Here is a 16,138-nt window from a genome sequence, read left to right on the forward strand (position 1 = left end):
GTCACTTCACCCATGAAGTTTCTCTCACTCATGATGGAGAGCCTCCATCCACCCAGATGGAGAGCATTAATGACTTATTTAAGGCCTGATATGTAGAAAGAGGGAATTTGACACTTGAGGGAAAAGTGGTCCACATAGATAATTTTGTCTTCTAGCTTTCTATCATTCATCAACTTACTGTCTAATTTACTCTCCACATAAATAAATTAGGAGATAAGAAATAAATTTATTCTGCTCTACTCATAGCACTAGCTTCTACATTTGGAAGTTCCTCAGAAAAGATATGTCATAGCATTTTCTTCCCAGAAAGATGATTTAAGGAGTATTTTAAACTCACTCTCTGCATGGTTTTTTTCTCTTCCATTTCTGCACAGATTGATATAAGGAAGCCTTTTAAGAGGTATGGATAAGAAAATTGTCTAGGTATTTTTTTATGTCTAGCTAAAAAAAATACTTTAGAGTTTATCCACAATCTTACAAAGGAAAATTTGACTTAGTATTCTTCTGCACCATGGGATTATTAGTTTTTTGGCATATCTAAAATAAAATTGCAGAGTTCACAGATCAGGTCAAAGCTGTTTCAGCATTTTTTAAAATTTTAGAGCCTGACTCATTCCCCTAAATAAATAGAGGAAATGGAGACACTAACTTTACTGGAAACACTCTCACTGACTTTAGTGGTTTTGGTAACAGGTCACCATAGCAGGTCTTTTAACCAAAGCTTAACCAGTTAATCAAGCCTGTATTAACCAATACATTCCCTGTATCCCTATAACTTTGACAGGCTAAGAGAAAAACTTAGATTGGACTTTGTTACCCCTAACTGTTGATATAAACCCAGTGGGGTCTATTTTGCTGTAAAGAGCCCAAGATACACATCTTTATAGACTTCATTTGATGGCAATAAAAAAAGGGAAAACTTCCCCTAATTTTGGTCATCTGGTTCCCCTGGAGTAGGTCAACCAGTTAAATGCACACACTGAAGTGTGCATTTTACATTTGGTTTGCTACAGGCTGGTCTTCATTTAATCAAGGATAGCTCAGATAGTCTTTGCAATGAATAAAAAGAAAGAAAATTTACTTGGATGAGTTCAATTCAAGACAGCTCCTCCAAACCCAGGATGAGGCAGGGTAACCTTCAGCAACACAGGAGATCTGCTTGAACAACAGCTGCATCCTTATTTCAGGCTTTCCTGCAATAAGACAACACAAGGCTCAAGGACATGGCTTAGTGGTATAATTGGGTGTGCTGGGTTAATGGTTGGAATCTATGTTCTCAAAGATGTTTTTCAACCTAAACAATTCCATGATTCTGTAAGACAGTTTCTGTCAGCACTTCAAGTGACAAAACCCCGTACACTTACGGGGCAATACTATATCTGCTGAGACCAAGGTCTGCTTCTGTTTTCAAAACAAAAAACTGCATATCACAGTGAGAGCTGGGTGTAACTCACAGTCTTCCTCCCTCCTTGGTTTTGTGGATGGCAGTGTGGCAAGGCAAAGGGAGCCGCCGCTTCTCTGTCTGGGCACAGCCAGACCAAAACAATGGCAGAGCCAAAATTAGAAGTCTTGACTTCTGCTTTTCTGACTTGTACTAAGTAGCTGGCCCTAGGGCTGCCCTGGCACTGGGGTTCTGGATGTCCAACTTGTACGAATTGTGCATAGAAGACCCTTGTATAAATTATATATCACAAATAAAGCCCCCAGACCTGGAGCAAGGGAGAGATGCTGAAGTCATGTGGCAGAATTGAGATGACTGAGAGCGTTGGTCAAGACTGTGCATGTGTGTGAATTGTGGGCAGAGGTATATGAGGCATTGCAGCCCAAACATACAAGTTACACACCAGAGGGTGCCCACACTAACTACATTAACTCATAAATGCCATTAGGGAAAAAAAGTCATAAACGTGGCATAGAAAGCTAACTCCTAATGGGGAGAAGGGTTTCCTCCCAACTCTGTATCTCCTGTGGTTTCTGCAGCAGCCACATATGTTCCAGCTTTACAGAGATAGAGTTATTGTGTTTTACTGAGTTCCTAGGCTTGTAATTTTCTTAAGAAGCATTCATTTTTCTCGGTATGCAACTGATTCCTCATATTCTGTTTATGGTAGATTAAAGGGAAGGAAAAAATTAATAACTTTCTCCTCCTTGCTCTGTTCTCCATCCCTAACTGACACAAGAAATACACGCCACAAGCATCCAGTGTCTTTCTCTGATCCTGGACTTCAGCAGCGTGAGGTAGTGTGGAGAGAATCATGTTTTTGCCTTTTGATCCTCCATTTTAAGCAATAAATCTATGTAAATGAAATAGGGAATACCAATAAAAATCCTATAATAGCTCAATTTATACCAGTGACAAAATCCCAGACTTTGCCAAATCTTCAGCAATAGTCTTGTTACTTACTTCTCACATACAGAGTGAATTTTTTTGTTACAACTGTATCATCATTTTCAGCATAAAATACATATATCCCAGACTGGTGCTGATGGTTGCAGAACTTTGATGAAATGCTGTGGAACGAAGTCAAAAAAGGGAAAAGGACAAAATAATTGACTTGAAAAATATTGCAAATGCAGTCAAGATTTACATATAGGTTTGATACAATTCTGCATCTTCTCATGAAAAATACAAAGGAAATTATTTTTACTTAGAGAATATAAATCCTAGAATCTAACTCTGCTGGTGAGAAGATTTTTTTTTCCTTCAGTATTGATTTAATTCTGCATTTTTTTCTCTCACTCTTCCTGGAGTGCACACAGGCTGTCAAGCTGTGATTTTGTTACCAATTTATTGGATGACAAGACACACCCAGGCACATCTGCTAAGACCAGCGAAGGATCAAATTTTCTTCTCTCCCAGGAACTTTGGTGGGAGTTTCTAGCTGATGTGATAGATTGTGTTAGGAAACAGCAATGACAGGGAGGAACATAAGAGACAAACATCTCCAAACAGAAGGATCTCACATAGGCTCAGGAAAGCGATCATCATCATCATAAGTTCATTGTCAATGAGATAAAACACCAACCCTCAAGGTCATTCTGCAGGAAAAAAAACCAGCCTTTTACTAATCCCTATGGCCTTTGAGCTAGTGGATGGCAGAAAACAAAGACCAAACCCTGCAGGGGACAGCTTGTGACAATGGAGATGGCCAGGAGGGGCTCTAACAAGGCTCTGGGCAGAAGCTAACAACAAAGAGCTGGGAATTAAAGATTCATGCCTGGCTGTCCTGTTGTGTCACTGGTGTATGGGATACAGGATGAGGCAGGGAGAAGGGAATATGTCATTTTACAGTGATGGTATCCTATTTCTGTGTTTCCAACTAGGTTATTGCTGTCAGGACAATTGTCAGCTTTGAATAGCAGATAATGCAGTTCATCAGCATTAGGAGAGCTACCTAAGAAAATGTCTCTTATGCATATTTGCTGACAATTTGGGGTTAGATATTTTTGCTGACAACTTGATGGTAACCATGTCGTAGGTCCCCAACTCTGTTTTAGTGATAAAGGCAAGGAGGAACATCAGAGAATTTGAAGAGAGAAGAAAAAAAACCAACCCAGATAGCCCATATCAGCAATATGCAATGTAGGAGAAAGCAGTAATGAGATTAATCTAGAGAACTGAAATCGGGATGTTTCTCCTTAAGCAAGACACATACAAAGACACCAAGTATCACCTTGAAATTCTAAACCAGGAAAACTTCCCTTGAAGCCACTGGCAATTATGTCTTTTGACTAAGGCCACACTTTCATATAGTTATTGACTTTTGAATGCCTTAGTCTGAAATGGCCTCAACAATGTCTCTGAGCTCATGGATTTTTTTAAGGTCAGAACCCTTTTCAGCTGCCTCAAAAAAGATACTGAAGACAGAAAAAAAAAAAAAAGGACCAAATTAAAAATAATTAGTTGCTTTTGAAATATCAGGTTGGAAGGATTATATCCTAATTAAGTAATCAGAAAAAAAATTTAACACAGTATCTTCAATACCTGAAAATATAAGGGGATGTGAGCTATAAATTTAACAGAGTGTGTATGAAGTCATTTGCTCTTAGGGGAGAAGTGAAAATCAGTGGTGTGCTGGAACAGAGAGCCCACAAAAGCAAATAGAAAATGGAAATTCTGAAGGAATGTCTGAAAATATACTGAAAGCTTAGTGACAGGAGAGATGGATCGCTGGGTTTTGAAATGAAAAGCTGAAGAAATGTACAGAGTTAATTATTAAAATTTAATATGATCTTTTATCTGAAGGAATAATTTTACAAGAGACTGTCAGAAATTAAAAGAATAAAAACAGGAAATGAAAAAGGATATGAAAGGAACAAAGTAGAAGTGCTGGGAGACAGGATTACAGAGAAATCAACTAGAACATGCAAAGTGAGACTCACAATGTGTTTAGATATGTGACGGCCTTTTTTGTGTTGCTTTGAGAAACCTTCTGCTTTAAAATCACATTGAAATCTGCAAGGCTACAGCTTTCAGGGAGAATCTCCTGACCTCCCTACCCTTTGCTGCTTCTGCGTGCTTCAAACTGAATGAAATATGTACCCCTGCTCTTTGTCCTCAGGGGAGACATATCCATCCAATGCTTGCATTCAGCCAAAACTGGATTGTTGTGAGGGATGTCTGTACAAAAGAATGTACTTTTCAGATGAGATAATCAGCAAATTCAAGTGCTTTCCCCTCTATTTTATTTTTCCATAACATAGATAGGATGCATATAAATGCAAAGAATAACTACCCAAAATAAGCATAAAAAACCCTGTTTGTCCAACATCACTGTCAGACAAATGGCTGAGTTATCTGTTTGAAGAAGCCACCAGGCCCCAGCAATGCTTGGTGCCTGTGGCTTGTGCCTGTGGCTGAGCCAGCCCGGACACAGGGCTCCAGGGAGAAGAGCTGGCCTTTCCCCTATCCAGCAGGTGGTGATCAGCACTCAGCAATTGCTGCTTTTTGCTGCGATGGCTCTGAAGTGACTCATAAATCCCCGGCCAGCAGTTGCACCTTACTGACTAATGACAGCTGCCTCAACTGTTTCAAAAGTTCTCAATATAATTATTGTTGGCACAGTCTGTAGCACCTAATTATTATCTGGATTGAATTTATACCCACTGTCAATCATCCAAGCAAAACTGAGTCCTGCTGGCACAAGCAGGGAGGAGGGGTGTGTATCAGCTGCAAAGCAAATCAACTCCATGTTATCAGCTGGAGGGAGGTACCTATTGGACAAGGATGAGCAAATGCTCCTGGCTGTCCCCTGAGACCTCATTTCCAAAATCAGTCTTGTCACAAGGCACAGTTCTGCCAAGCCCATGTCAGGCATTGCAGATTAGTCACCAACACCCACCCAGTGCTATCAAAGTTTGCTGACAGCCCTCACTTTATCAGCAGGGACAGAGTTCCTGTGGCCATTGCCAGGAGATGACAACTTGCTAACCTGAACTGAGCTGTCTCTGAACTTCACCGAGGTCTGACCCCAATACACAATCTGATGCAGATGAAAAGGCTAGTCTGTTGTGAAGATAACGTGACAAGCTAGTGGATAAAATCAAAGGTACCAAAATACTATGGAAAGAAATCATAAAAAGTGCAACCAAGGCTTTGACACAGCCTTATGCAGATGATGACAGAGGTTTTAAGAATATGAGAAGGAATCAGAGCAGCTGCATTAGCTCCTGCCTACAGCCTGCTCACTTTTAATGTAAAAACTTGAAAAGAGCAGCATGGCTTTACTTTCATTGAGGTGAGTAAAAGCTGTTACCTGCAAAGCCATGGGACTACTCTGAAAGAAACCCTGAAGGAAATTAGATAATGTTATCAAGAAATTAGAGAGCCTAGGGAATGGAGAAAACATTAGCCTTAAACAGGATTCATGCCAGAAGTCCATTGTAGGAAATAACAGAAAAGGTAGATAACTAACAGGTTTATTCAAAACATGTTTTGCTGCGGCAGCGGAAGAAACCATGACCTGGGTAACGAGCAGAACGGCATGTTTCTGTGACACAGGCACAGGCCAGCAGACCTAGCAGAGGCCTGGGAACTACAGCACCCTGGACTTGCTCTGAGCTGCTTGAAAGACACTGGGAACATCATCAACAACAGGATGAGAAGATGGGAACATGCAGAACTTGTGATCCAGAATGAAAACTGCAACAGATCTGTAATTCAGAACTTATGTTAGAGAGAAGGGGAATGGCAAAATGCATATAAACTTAAGGGTTGCTGGATGCCTAACTTAGCAAAGGGTTTATTATAAACAGAGAATAAAGTGATTTTACAAGTTATTTGTGTGAACTGTTGTTCAAAGCCAAAATTATGTTCGAGTGCCTTTTGTTAACAGTCTCACCTTGTGGCCCATTCATATGTTAAAAACACAGAGAGTACAAAACATCAACAGTAAATGGTCCAAATTTGATATAAAGGAAAAACACTATTATATTAAATAATTACAAAATATTCAAATACCTGTGCCCATCCACACTGTAACTTTGCATACATGGAAATGTTTTATTGGAATACAGCCACATGCATCTAACTGGAGGATATGCTGTAAAGTTAACTTCAAAGCAAAACTCTTCCTCACCAATTTCAAAATCTTCTTTAGAGTCAGTTATATTTATAAATCCCTTTTCTGGAGAAAAAAAGGAAAGAAAATTTGTATTAGAAAGGTTGGACTTTAACGAAGACATTTTACCATCTGTATGTTTTTCATTTTGGTTATCACAAGCCAAAACCATGCAACATCACAAAAGGTATCCTGTTAATCAAAATAAAATAATGCTTCAAAATAGTGCTGAAATATTGTCACTGTGTTCAGTTGCAGACAAATGATTTGAGCCTGATGAAGTTGCATATTTGGTCAGGCCACAGCACTTCCAAAATGGTCTGGCATTTCTCTTCAGTCTAACCTACAGAGTCACAGGGCCAATAATGTCATTATTTAGTTTGGTTTGGGTGTGTATTCCAGGTGTTAAGAGCAGCATTTCCTGGCTTTCTTTCTACAGGAACAAAACCAGGTGGCACCACCATCATAATCTACAGTAGCTCTTTCTCCTTCCCTGAAATAAGCTGAAGATTTTGCAAATGAGTCTTGTAGGTGGTCCTTTATTTCTCCATTTAAATTAAACATATTTAATGCAAGATGACAGCAACATAGAAAAATGTTTTGAAGAGGTCCATGAACCATGTGCTGCTGGTATTTGCTCTGCTAGGGTGGGATTTCTTTCACCTAGTGGAGATGTCAAAAGCTCTGTGATCCAGCTAAGCTACTTGTTTGGATGTCTGATAAACTCAGTGGAATGAAAAAGGCATATTCAGATGAATCTCATCCTAAAGCAGAAGATGACAAAGATGTAGTGAACCACTTCTGGAAATCCTGTTTCTTGGCACCAACTGAAGAAGGAACCAAAGTCATTGCTGGGGCTAGATGTCTCATGGCTTGGAATGAATCCTGCCCACAGAGACTGAACAGCAGACGTGTGTGGGGGGAGGCTGTCCTAAAGACACCAGTGGTGCTAGGATCAACTCTGTAAAGATCCCAGAACCCTATATATTGGAAGAGATGTGCAGTCAAACTCCTGCCCAGAGCAGGTCCAGCTAGATGAGGTTGCTCAGAGCTGTGTCCTGCTTATTTTGGGTATCTCCAAGGACTGTCCAACCTCTGGAAAACTTGAGGTGGTGTTTAATCAGCTACATGGCGAAAAACTACACTATAAAAATATTGTTGGACCTGTTTTTATGTTTTTCTCTTTTGAGCTTTTTTTTTTTTTTTTCCTGATTGAACCCTATATTCTGCTTGGTATGTTTTATCTGTCTTAGCCTACTTACTACCTGAAAACTCCCATAAAAGCCACAAACATTTCAGTATTTCAAAGCAAGAAACTATTGCTTTCATGAGTACTCTCCTATTTTTTGATATTAAAAGCTTATTGATTTTATCCATGGAACTTCATCTTCTGGTCCTTATACTTCCAGGCAGAATATCATCTCTGAGTGCACTATTAACAACACAACCAGCCAAGAGTGAAGACTTTCTCTAGAGAGCATATAAGGACCTTGGAGATGTGTATGCCATTTCTCTGGAAAACAACTGAGGAAAAAAAGTCGTCTCTTTATTGGAGGAGAAAGAAAATGTCACATTATTGCTTGATTTATTATTTTTGGCAGGCTTAAGTGTATTTTTGACAATTTACACTTAGCAATGACAAAGAGGTGAGATGAAACTCTCGAGACTGAACAAGTCTCTGTGTTCCTCATATTTCTGTATTTTTTGCTTTTAATACAATGTGCTGCAAAACAACTTACATATTCCTTAAGTAAGATTGTGTAGTGCTAAAAATTATTTGTTTAACGCTGGTGGAAACTGAACATAAGACCTGCAGTAACAAAGAGCCTTGCAGTTGCAGTTGTTGGCATGATCTCTGCTGTGCTTTGAAGTGGCCTAACCACTCTGCTTGACCTGACAGTCACACAAAATGGGATAAATTGGTGAGGTATCAGTTACCAAAGAACAAATGAAAGCAATCTGTCTGCAAGGCATTATTAGACATTTGAAGAGCACCCATCCATACTGCTATGGTGGCCAGGCTCCCCAGGCAATGGAGTGTGCGCCAACGAAATCAGTTTTCTCTTGGATAAGTTACACCATGATGATTCCCAGAGAAGCTACAGGTGTTGAATCATGCACAGTGATGGCTTAAAGGTGGGATGCTGATTGTTTCAGAAACTGCTACCCTAAGACATGGGCAACTGAGTGAAATCTGTATCTGTAGCACTGCTGAAATGGAATCTGCATTGTTAGCATAAATTCACACCCACAGTGATTGTCATTAACACATTAGGCTAAATGCTGGGATGGATCAGAAGCCTTGGAGAGAGAAGCACAGCTGTTAGCTTGGTATGACAACATCACCCACTTTAATCCATCATGTAAATAAACAAATAGAATTTTTCACCAGCAAAGACAATGAACCCTCAGAAGTTTTGTTGGGATAAAGGGATTTTAAGGAGGGCACAGACAATCAATATAGGTTGGTGCATTGTAGCAAAAAAATATCCTGATCAGAAATACAGCCTTCCAGGGACAGCAACTCAAATATTCCCTCTGACTGTCACCCATGTTCACAGATCCCAGAAGCCACTATTTCTGACCTACATACAGCTACTGATGAAAAAGAGGATCTTGCCCTACCTCTACAGTACACCCTCAACCCTATGTTCATGTTCACCAAGGATATGTGTGTAGAAAAATTGCACAGGTATCATACTCAGTTATTGTAAATGATGAGAGAACTTCCTGCTCAGTGTAGGCAGAAGCTGAAAAGAGGATATTGCACTGGGAAAGTCATTTCTGAAGAGACTGAGGTGAGTATTCTCATTTCCTACCATACCTAGCCTAGGTATCATAAACTACATCTGAGAGCAACTACATCTAAGATCAAACATATGGTGACTGCTTCAGAGAACCTTGTTTTCAGGGCTAGAGGCTTCAGCTCCAGACACGCCAGTCATTAAATTACACCCTGTACCTACTCCAGCAGTGTGGTCCTACCTACAGCTTTCCTTTTTAAGCCTTATTTCCAGACCTAGGCCTACTTGGGTATTATTTCCATCTGAGAAGCAAAGTTTGCAGTTGAGGCTGCTCTCAACTAAATTCAACACTGCTGGCTTTAAAACCAGCATATTGCTTGAGGAGAATGAGATTTGCTTTTTAAAATTACTGCTCTGTGGCACACTGGCTGAGAGTCACCAACATGTGAGATGAATCCCTGAGAGTTATAAGGGCAACTGTGATTCTAGAAGATCCCATTGAAACAATCATACAGACTGCATGTCTAAACAGTGCCCTTTCATTTCACTTCTAAAAGCACTGTCTTTTAAAGGGAATTATTTGAAAAGCAATATAAAGAAAAGGTTAATTGTATTCAGGTAGCAGAATGACTCAGTTCAGATTAATCTCTCGGCTCTCCTGGATTGCTTGGAAGTGCAAACAGACTTTTTCCTTAGCAAGGGAGCTACAAACATACAGTACATATCTGCAAGTAAAGAACAGACACATGGAAAACAAAGCAAAACAGCTGAGAGACAAAATTAACACCAGGGATTGGAATTACCTAGAACTGTGATCAAAGCAGTTTGATTTGGATGAGCAGTAGAAGAGCAGGTGTAATGTCCACTGTAATTTCTTTCTGCTGATGAAACAAACACATGCTGGACCCGAATTGCTGACAAGTTTGCTTGATATTCTAATCCTTCAAAGTAGTAACCCTGGTTTTCAACAGAGATTCACATTTAATCAGTTGATAGTGCCCGATACAACCTATTTTAATATATGCCCTGTCTTCTTACCTGCTCAACTTCTCTGTTTTCAAAAGATAGTTGTAGTCTGAATTTATAATTATGGTGAACAGCTCTGCATCTGATCAGCAATGGTTCTCCAACCCTAAGGAGTAGTTCAGGTAAAGGTGCTGCTCGTCTTTCATTTAAATCTACAAAACCAAAACACAGACACTGAAAAAAAACACCGCTTTGCCTGGAAAATGTTAGATCAACATTTTTTCTGCTAATGCTGTATTAGTTATAAATTTTTACATTGTAATGATAATTACCATAATAATGAAATTAGTAACCTTCATGGATTTAGATGTCTCAAAATAAATTTTGTCATGATTCACAAGACACCTCTAGGGCACAATGCAGCATAGAGCTTAGCTCAGGTTGGGTTTATTTAAAAAAACAGGCGAGCAAATCTGAGTGCATATACCAATTAATAATTATATATAAAAAGATATGTTTGAGAACACTTTGGAGAGCTTTTCCATGCACACAGTCCTAAAAGCATGAACAAAAAATCAATTCAAGTATAGCTAATATAGAACGGCAAGAGGCTTTTTACAGAGATGAGAAAGAGCTATTGGAATTAGGTTTTAAACATGTGACAGAGCACTCATATTCACTGTTAGCTTTATCCCAGTGATTACAAACAAGTAGCTTAGACCAGAAATCATGCTCAGATAGGTAGTGCAAATAACTTCAGCAGCAGGATTGAGCTCACAAGCAAGTAAGCCGTAGAGGGTAGTTACCTATTGTAAAGAGGCTGGTGCATTCTCTGCCCAGGACATTAACTGCACAGCACCATACGTAAGTTTGTAATAATTCATGTTGCATCATCTGGTTGCCATCTCTTTCTCCAGTTTCTTCATGCCTTTTATAAGGGCAACTGCAATTACAAGCATAATTATTCATTGACTCATTTGGTTAACCGCAAGCAAATAAGTCTGATAAATCTCTAAGCCATGAGAATATGCAAACAATAGTGGGAAAAGTGGATTTCATATATTGAATAAAAAGGAACTAGGAAAGGTGAAGATAAGAAAGCAAAAATGTCACAGTCTGGGCAGAAATGTGAGCTGAAATGACCTGAATATGCTCAAACTGGCTCTTAGACAGGTAATTATGTGATTAAAATCCAGACAAGATTAAAATCGTAGAGGCTGAGCTTTCACACCACATCTCTGATTTCCTGGTGGTGGGAGGTGCTGCAAATCCAGTGGCATTATGAGATCCAGACCCTGAACTGCCATGCTGCAGAGAAAAGCATTATTGCCCCTGTTAACAGAATAAACTTTATATATTAGTAGAACGGGAAAAATTATTTAGCTCACAAAATCACAACCCCTTGTCTTCTCAGCTCTGATACTCCTGGTGAAGCCCCCAGTGACTGCAAAAAGGGAAACATTGCATCATTTAAAAAAAGGATCCAAAGGAAGAGCATGGGAACTGCCAACCTGTCAGCCTCACCTCTGGCCTGGGAAGGTCACAGAACAGAGCCTCCTAGAAGCTCTGCTAAGGCACAGAGAGGTGATTTGAAAGCATCTCACTGAAGATGTACCTGCATATTACAGTGTACTTAGACTTTAAAGATGAGCTTTAAAGGTCCTTTCCAATGTAAAGGGTTCTATGATGGTAGGATTCAAATTTAAAAACATGTGGAAAAGCAGATGCCTTTGATTTGCTCTTGTGACGTCAAAATATGAATCTGGAATAACGTTTCTAAAGCCAAGAGCTGACAGTGTCCAAAAGAGTGCAATAGTCAAAATTTCTAGGAAAAATGTGTTGCAGCACTCCAAAAGTGGATCATGGGGACATCATAGGTTTTCAACTAGCCCTTGAGTGTGCCAATCAGCAGCATCTCCAAAAATTCTGAACCAAAAGCTCTTCTTCAGTTATCTCCCCAGCTGAGTAGGCACACTAAGCAGTGTAGAATCATAGAATCATTAAGATTGGAGAATACCTCTAAGATTGAGTCCAACCATTAAATTAACTCTGCCATATTCACCACTAAACCCGGTCTTCAAGTGCCACATTACAAGTTTTCTGAACACTTCCAGGGATGGTGATTCAATTGCTTCCTTTGGCAGGCTGTTCCAGTGTTTAGCAACCCTATCAGTGAAGAAATTTTTCCTAATATACAATCTAAATCTCCTCTGGCACATGTTGAGGTAATTTCTTCTCACCCTGACACTTTTTCTTCAGAAGATGGCAAACTTTTAGTCTAGGGATTCAACATGCACATAAACATACACATACCTCCTTTCAGGTGTTTTGCAGAATATCCATTCCAAAGAGGGCTGGGGGTAGCTCTCAGACATGCACTTGATAGAATCTGATTTTTCACTTTTCCTTAAATAGGGTTTGCCTGGTTTTTCTGATAAAAATCATGCAAATATTTAAGAAAGAAATAATTTTGAAAGACTGTTTTGCTCATTTTGTAGTACATAAAGTTTCAGAGCTGTGATTTGTTTCAGGAGTTTCAAGACTGAGGGAACAGAAAATGGTTTAGCCTTAGGTGTACTGTGGGTTGGTCTCATTTCCTTTTCAGCTTTGATTGCTAAATGCACAGCTTCCTTGTACCAAAGGCCTTCCTCTATACGTCAGGAGATAATCCTGAGACTGATACTGCAAGGTGTTAATTTGCTGTGGTTGTTATTCATTTCACTGGGCAGGAGCACCTGTGATTTTGAAATCACATCCTAAGTCCTGTTGAGACTACAAAATCTGTACACAAAATGGGGTTTGCTCAGTCAGATCAGATACATAATGGAGGCAGAAGGGGAGATAATGACTTCTGATAACCAGCAAACTTCTCTACCCTGCATCTGTAACGCAGAGGGAAATGATTCCTAGACAATTCCCAGCATCCTGAACCTCTCAGGCAGAGACCTGGACTAGGAACAAAAATTTTAATGTATTAAAACTGCTAAAGTTTTGACTCAAAATGAAAAGCACTGAGTCCAGTTTTAAGTCATCTTTCAATGAAATTGCAGCTGCCACATGTAAAAGTGACATTTTCCTCAGTCATGCTTTCATTGTGGGCAAGGTGATGTGCTAAGGTGAAAATAATACTCATGGCTTCGTAATTTCTTTCCACATTTATGTCTAGGAGGTTTTTTACCTACAGAGATTCACATCCAAGTTGAAGGATTCACATCTAGCCTGAAGGGTTTTATTAGATATGTAATTATGACATTAAATTCACAGGACCAAAGAGAAAGCAATCCAAGCAATTGATATGGAAAAGACCTTTACCGACATTGTTTCAAATTATTCTTGCTTGCACATGTAATAATACCTTTTACCTCTAAAGCTTAATTGATATAGACATGGCAATTCTTAATGAAAGCTTAATACCTTGTCCCCTCAATGAAGCTGGTAAAATTATAATTGAGGCAAGCTGTAGGCTTTCCAGTTAAACAAGGAGAGATTAGAGGTGACTTTTCTGACACCAGAGAGAGAAAAAAAAGTTAAACAGAAGAAATACTTAACAAACAACTAAAGAGGGAAAAAAATGTTGATTACTCACAGTTTATTAAAAACAAGACGAGTAATAGAGCTTGTTAAACCTAGAAGGGTTCGCTAGTCTTTTAGCTGTTTGGATTGAGGTTTTGCCTTTGAAATTCCTTCTTGCAGTTTTACATTTTGTCTTTAAATTTGTCCATTTCCAGACAAATTAATATAATCTTTCCATTCTGTTAAAAAAAACATGTCACTAGGTGTCTTTATGGGGTTTTTTGCGATGTTTTAGGGCATCCCTAGTTAGAAACAGAAGCTTGCACTTTGTTGCAGCTGTTGCCCTTGCATCAGAGATGTCTCTTGTGTGAGCCTTGAGAAAACTCAATCAAATCCATTCTCACTGGGAGCCTTTCAAAAAGTTGCACCTCACAGGTGCTCTGTCGTGAACATTTAACAGCAGCTAAAACCTCAGCTTCTCGGGCACACTTGTGTTGAGCAGCTGCAGAACTGATGGGTTTTGGTTTAAAAGACGATGAACAAGTCAAAGCCGGCACTGAGAAGAGGGACTGTTTCTTTCTGCTTTCCTCAGCGGACCTCTTGCCACCCACAGAATTGTAAAAGGAAAAGCAGAGAGAGAAGTGAGAGACCTAGCAGCAGGCACACATGGAAAAGTGGCAGCAGGTCAAAGTGTGACCAGAATATAAAAGGTCTGGTCCAGATTACAACCCGGTTAGCAACATCAACAATGAACAGGTTAAAACAAAAGCAAACAAATCTAGCCCACAAGCATTGAAAGCACAAAAAAAGCCACCATCAGTTTGTCCCTTTTGACACAGAGGGGAATTTTTCACAGGGGAGAAGAAAGCTTCTGCACATTTACATCTTTATTTGTTCATTTGCATGGTTTATTGACTAGAGAAAGCTGACTCACATAGTTTGTGGTTCTGACTTCAGCCTCCGAAGACAGCTCCAAGTGCTATGCTAATCTAGGAAGATGCTTGAAGTGCAGCACATGAAAGCTTCATCGCTTTGACTGAACTTGAGCCTCTGCCCTTGAACCTATTGATGGAATGACCCCTTTCATGTAGACGTACTTACTTCGGATGAGAACAGGCACAACTACTGTGTAATTGCCAGCTTCACTTGTGACCAAGAGGGTGTATTTTCCAGCTTGTCCTTCTTTTATTTGGGAAAAAGCCAAAGATGTAATATATCTATAAAACAGAAAGTGAAGTTGTATTTATCACGGTAATATGAAGAAGGTAATATGCAGCACACACAATTAAATGTTAGCTATTTAGCACTTGCAAAAACCCTTTAAAGACACTGCTATTCATTATTTACACAGTGCCCTTCAACCTGAAATACTTCCTTCATGTGTCTTCCTACACAAGCAGCACATAGGAATTTACAGCCACAGTACCACATGCTTAATGCTGAGCATTGGGAAGGACGGCCTTCCTGAGCTTGATGCAGTTCAGGAGCTCCACAGCCAAATGCTTTATCTACAGTCTCATTCTATAAGTTTTGCATGAGGAGGCAATTATGGAACCTGAGATTCCAGTCCAGAGAGTTAGAATGCTGTTGCAGTTCTTGATCTGCACTGTGATCCTAAAAGACACATAATTCTTCATGCCTCTGTTTCTTTGACTATAAAATCACAATTTTTCCTCACGAGCATGGCAAAGCTCAAATTCATCAATGTCAGAGAGTGCCTGGAGACTCCCGGGCAGGATGCTATACAAATTAAAAGAACAAGCTTAGTTTAAAATGTTCTTGGGTTTAAGATTCATGTGTGTACATTGATCTAAATGACAATCAGTAATGTGCTTCTGGGTGACAACAGTTAAGGATTAAGAGATTGAAAAAGATAATGCATACATGAAATCAAACACAGGCAGAGTCACAGAAAACATTCAATTTGCATTCTAAAAGAAAAGATCTCTTAAAGGATCTTTGATCCAGTACATCCCTTGACTTACCTATTCTCTGAGTCAAAAGAAAGTTTACAGGCTTTGCTCTTTTTAAAGAACCAAAAGCATGAAATGATATTTGAAATGTTCATTGTTATTCTTAATTCAATATCTTCAAATACATTGACTTCCACATTTTTTATTGTTTGGTAGATGTTCTCTGCTCCTTGAGAATTCAAGTGACACCCAAGATCTTCCAAAATATTAGGAACCTGCAATGCAGGAGGACAGACTGTTAGGTATTTATTAGCTGTTAGCTTTATTTGCCTTTTTTTTTTTTTTTTTTTTGCATTCAGATTTTTTAAAGGATGCTCTTTTTAAAATTTCTACCATCCAACCTATTAATAAATATGTTGAATTCTGCTGCATGAGAAAACTC

General features: G+C 39.2%; 1 protein-coding gene across 2 annotated transcripts in view; it reads right to left on the reverse strand.

Moving 5' to 3' along the window:
• Window positions 1-16,138, reverse strand: part of FLT3 (fms related receptor tyrosine kinase 3) — a 42,919-nt gene that overhangs the window by 11,465 nt on the left and 15,316 nt on the right. For both annotated transcript variants that reach the window (XM_038152645.1, XM_038152636.1), the window contains exons 3-11: window positions 15,769-15,971; window positions 14,885-15,000; window positions 12,584-12,701; window positions 11,077-11,213; window positions 10,343-10,482; window positions 10,108-10,261; window positions 6,461-6,626; window positions 2,405-2,511; window positions 1,082-1,193 (exon numbers count right to left, since the gene is read on the reverse strand). In XM_038152645.1, the coding sequence (XP_038008573.1) occupies window positions 1,082-1,193; window positions 2,405-2,511; window positions 6,461-6,626; window positions 10,108-10,261; window positions 10,343-10,482; window positions 11,077-11,213; window positions 12,584-12,701; window positions 14,885-15,000; window positions 15,769-15,971 (1,253 nt within the window). The remainder of the gene's footprint in view (window positions 1-1,081; window positions 1,194-2,404; window positions 2,512-6,460; window positions 6,627-10,107; window positions 10,262-10,342; window positions 10,483-11,076; window positions 11,214-12,583; window positions 12,702-14,884; window positions 15,001-15,768; window positions 15,972-16,138) is intronic.

This window comes from Motacilla alba, chromosome 1 (genome assembly GCF_015832195.1).
Source record: "Motacilla alba alba isolate MOTALB_02 chromosome 1, Motacilla_alba_V1.0_pri, whole genome shotgun sequence".
Classification (NCBI taxonomy): Eukaryota; Metazoa; Chordata; class Aves; order Passeriformes; family Motacillidae; genus Motacilla; species Motacilla alba.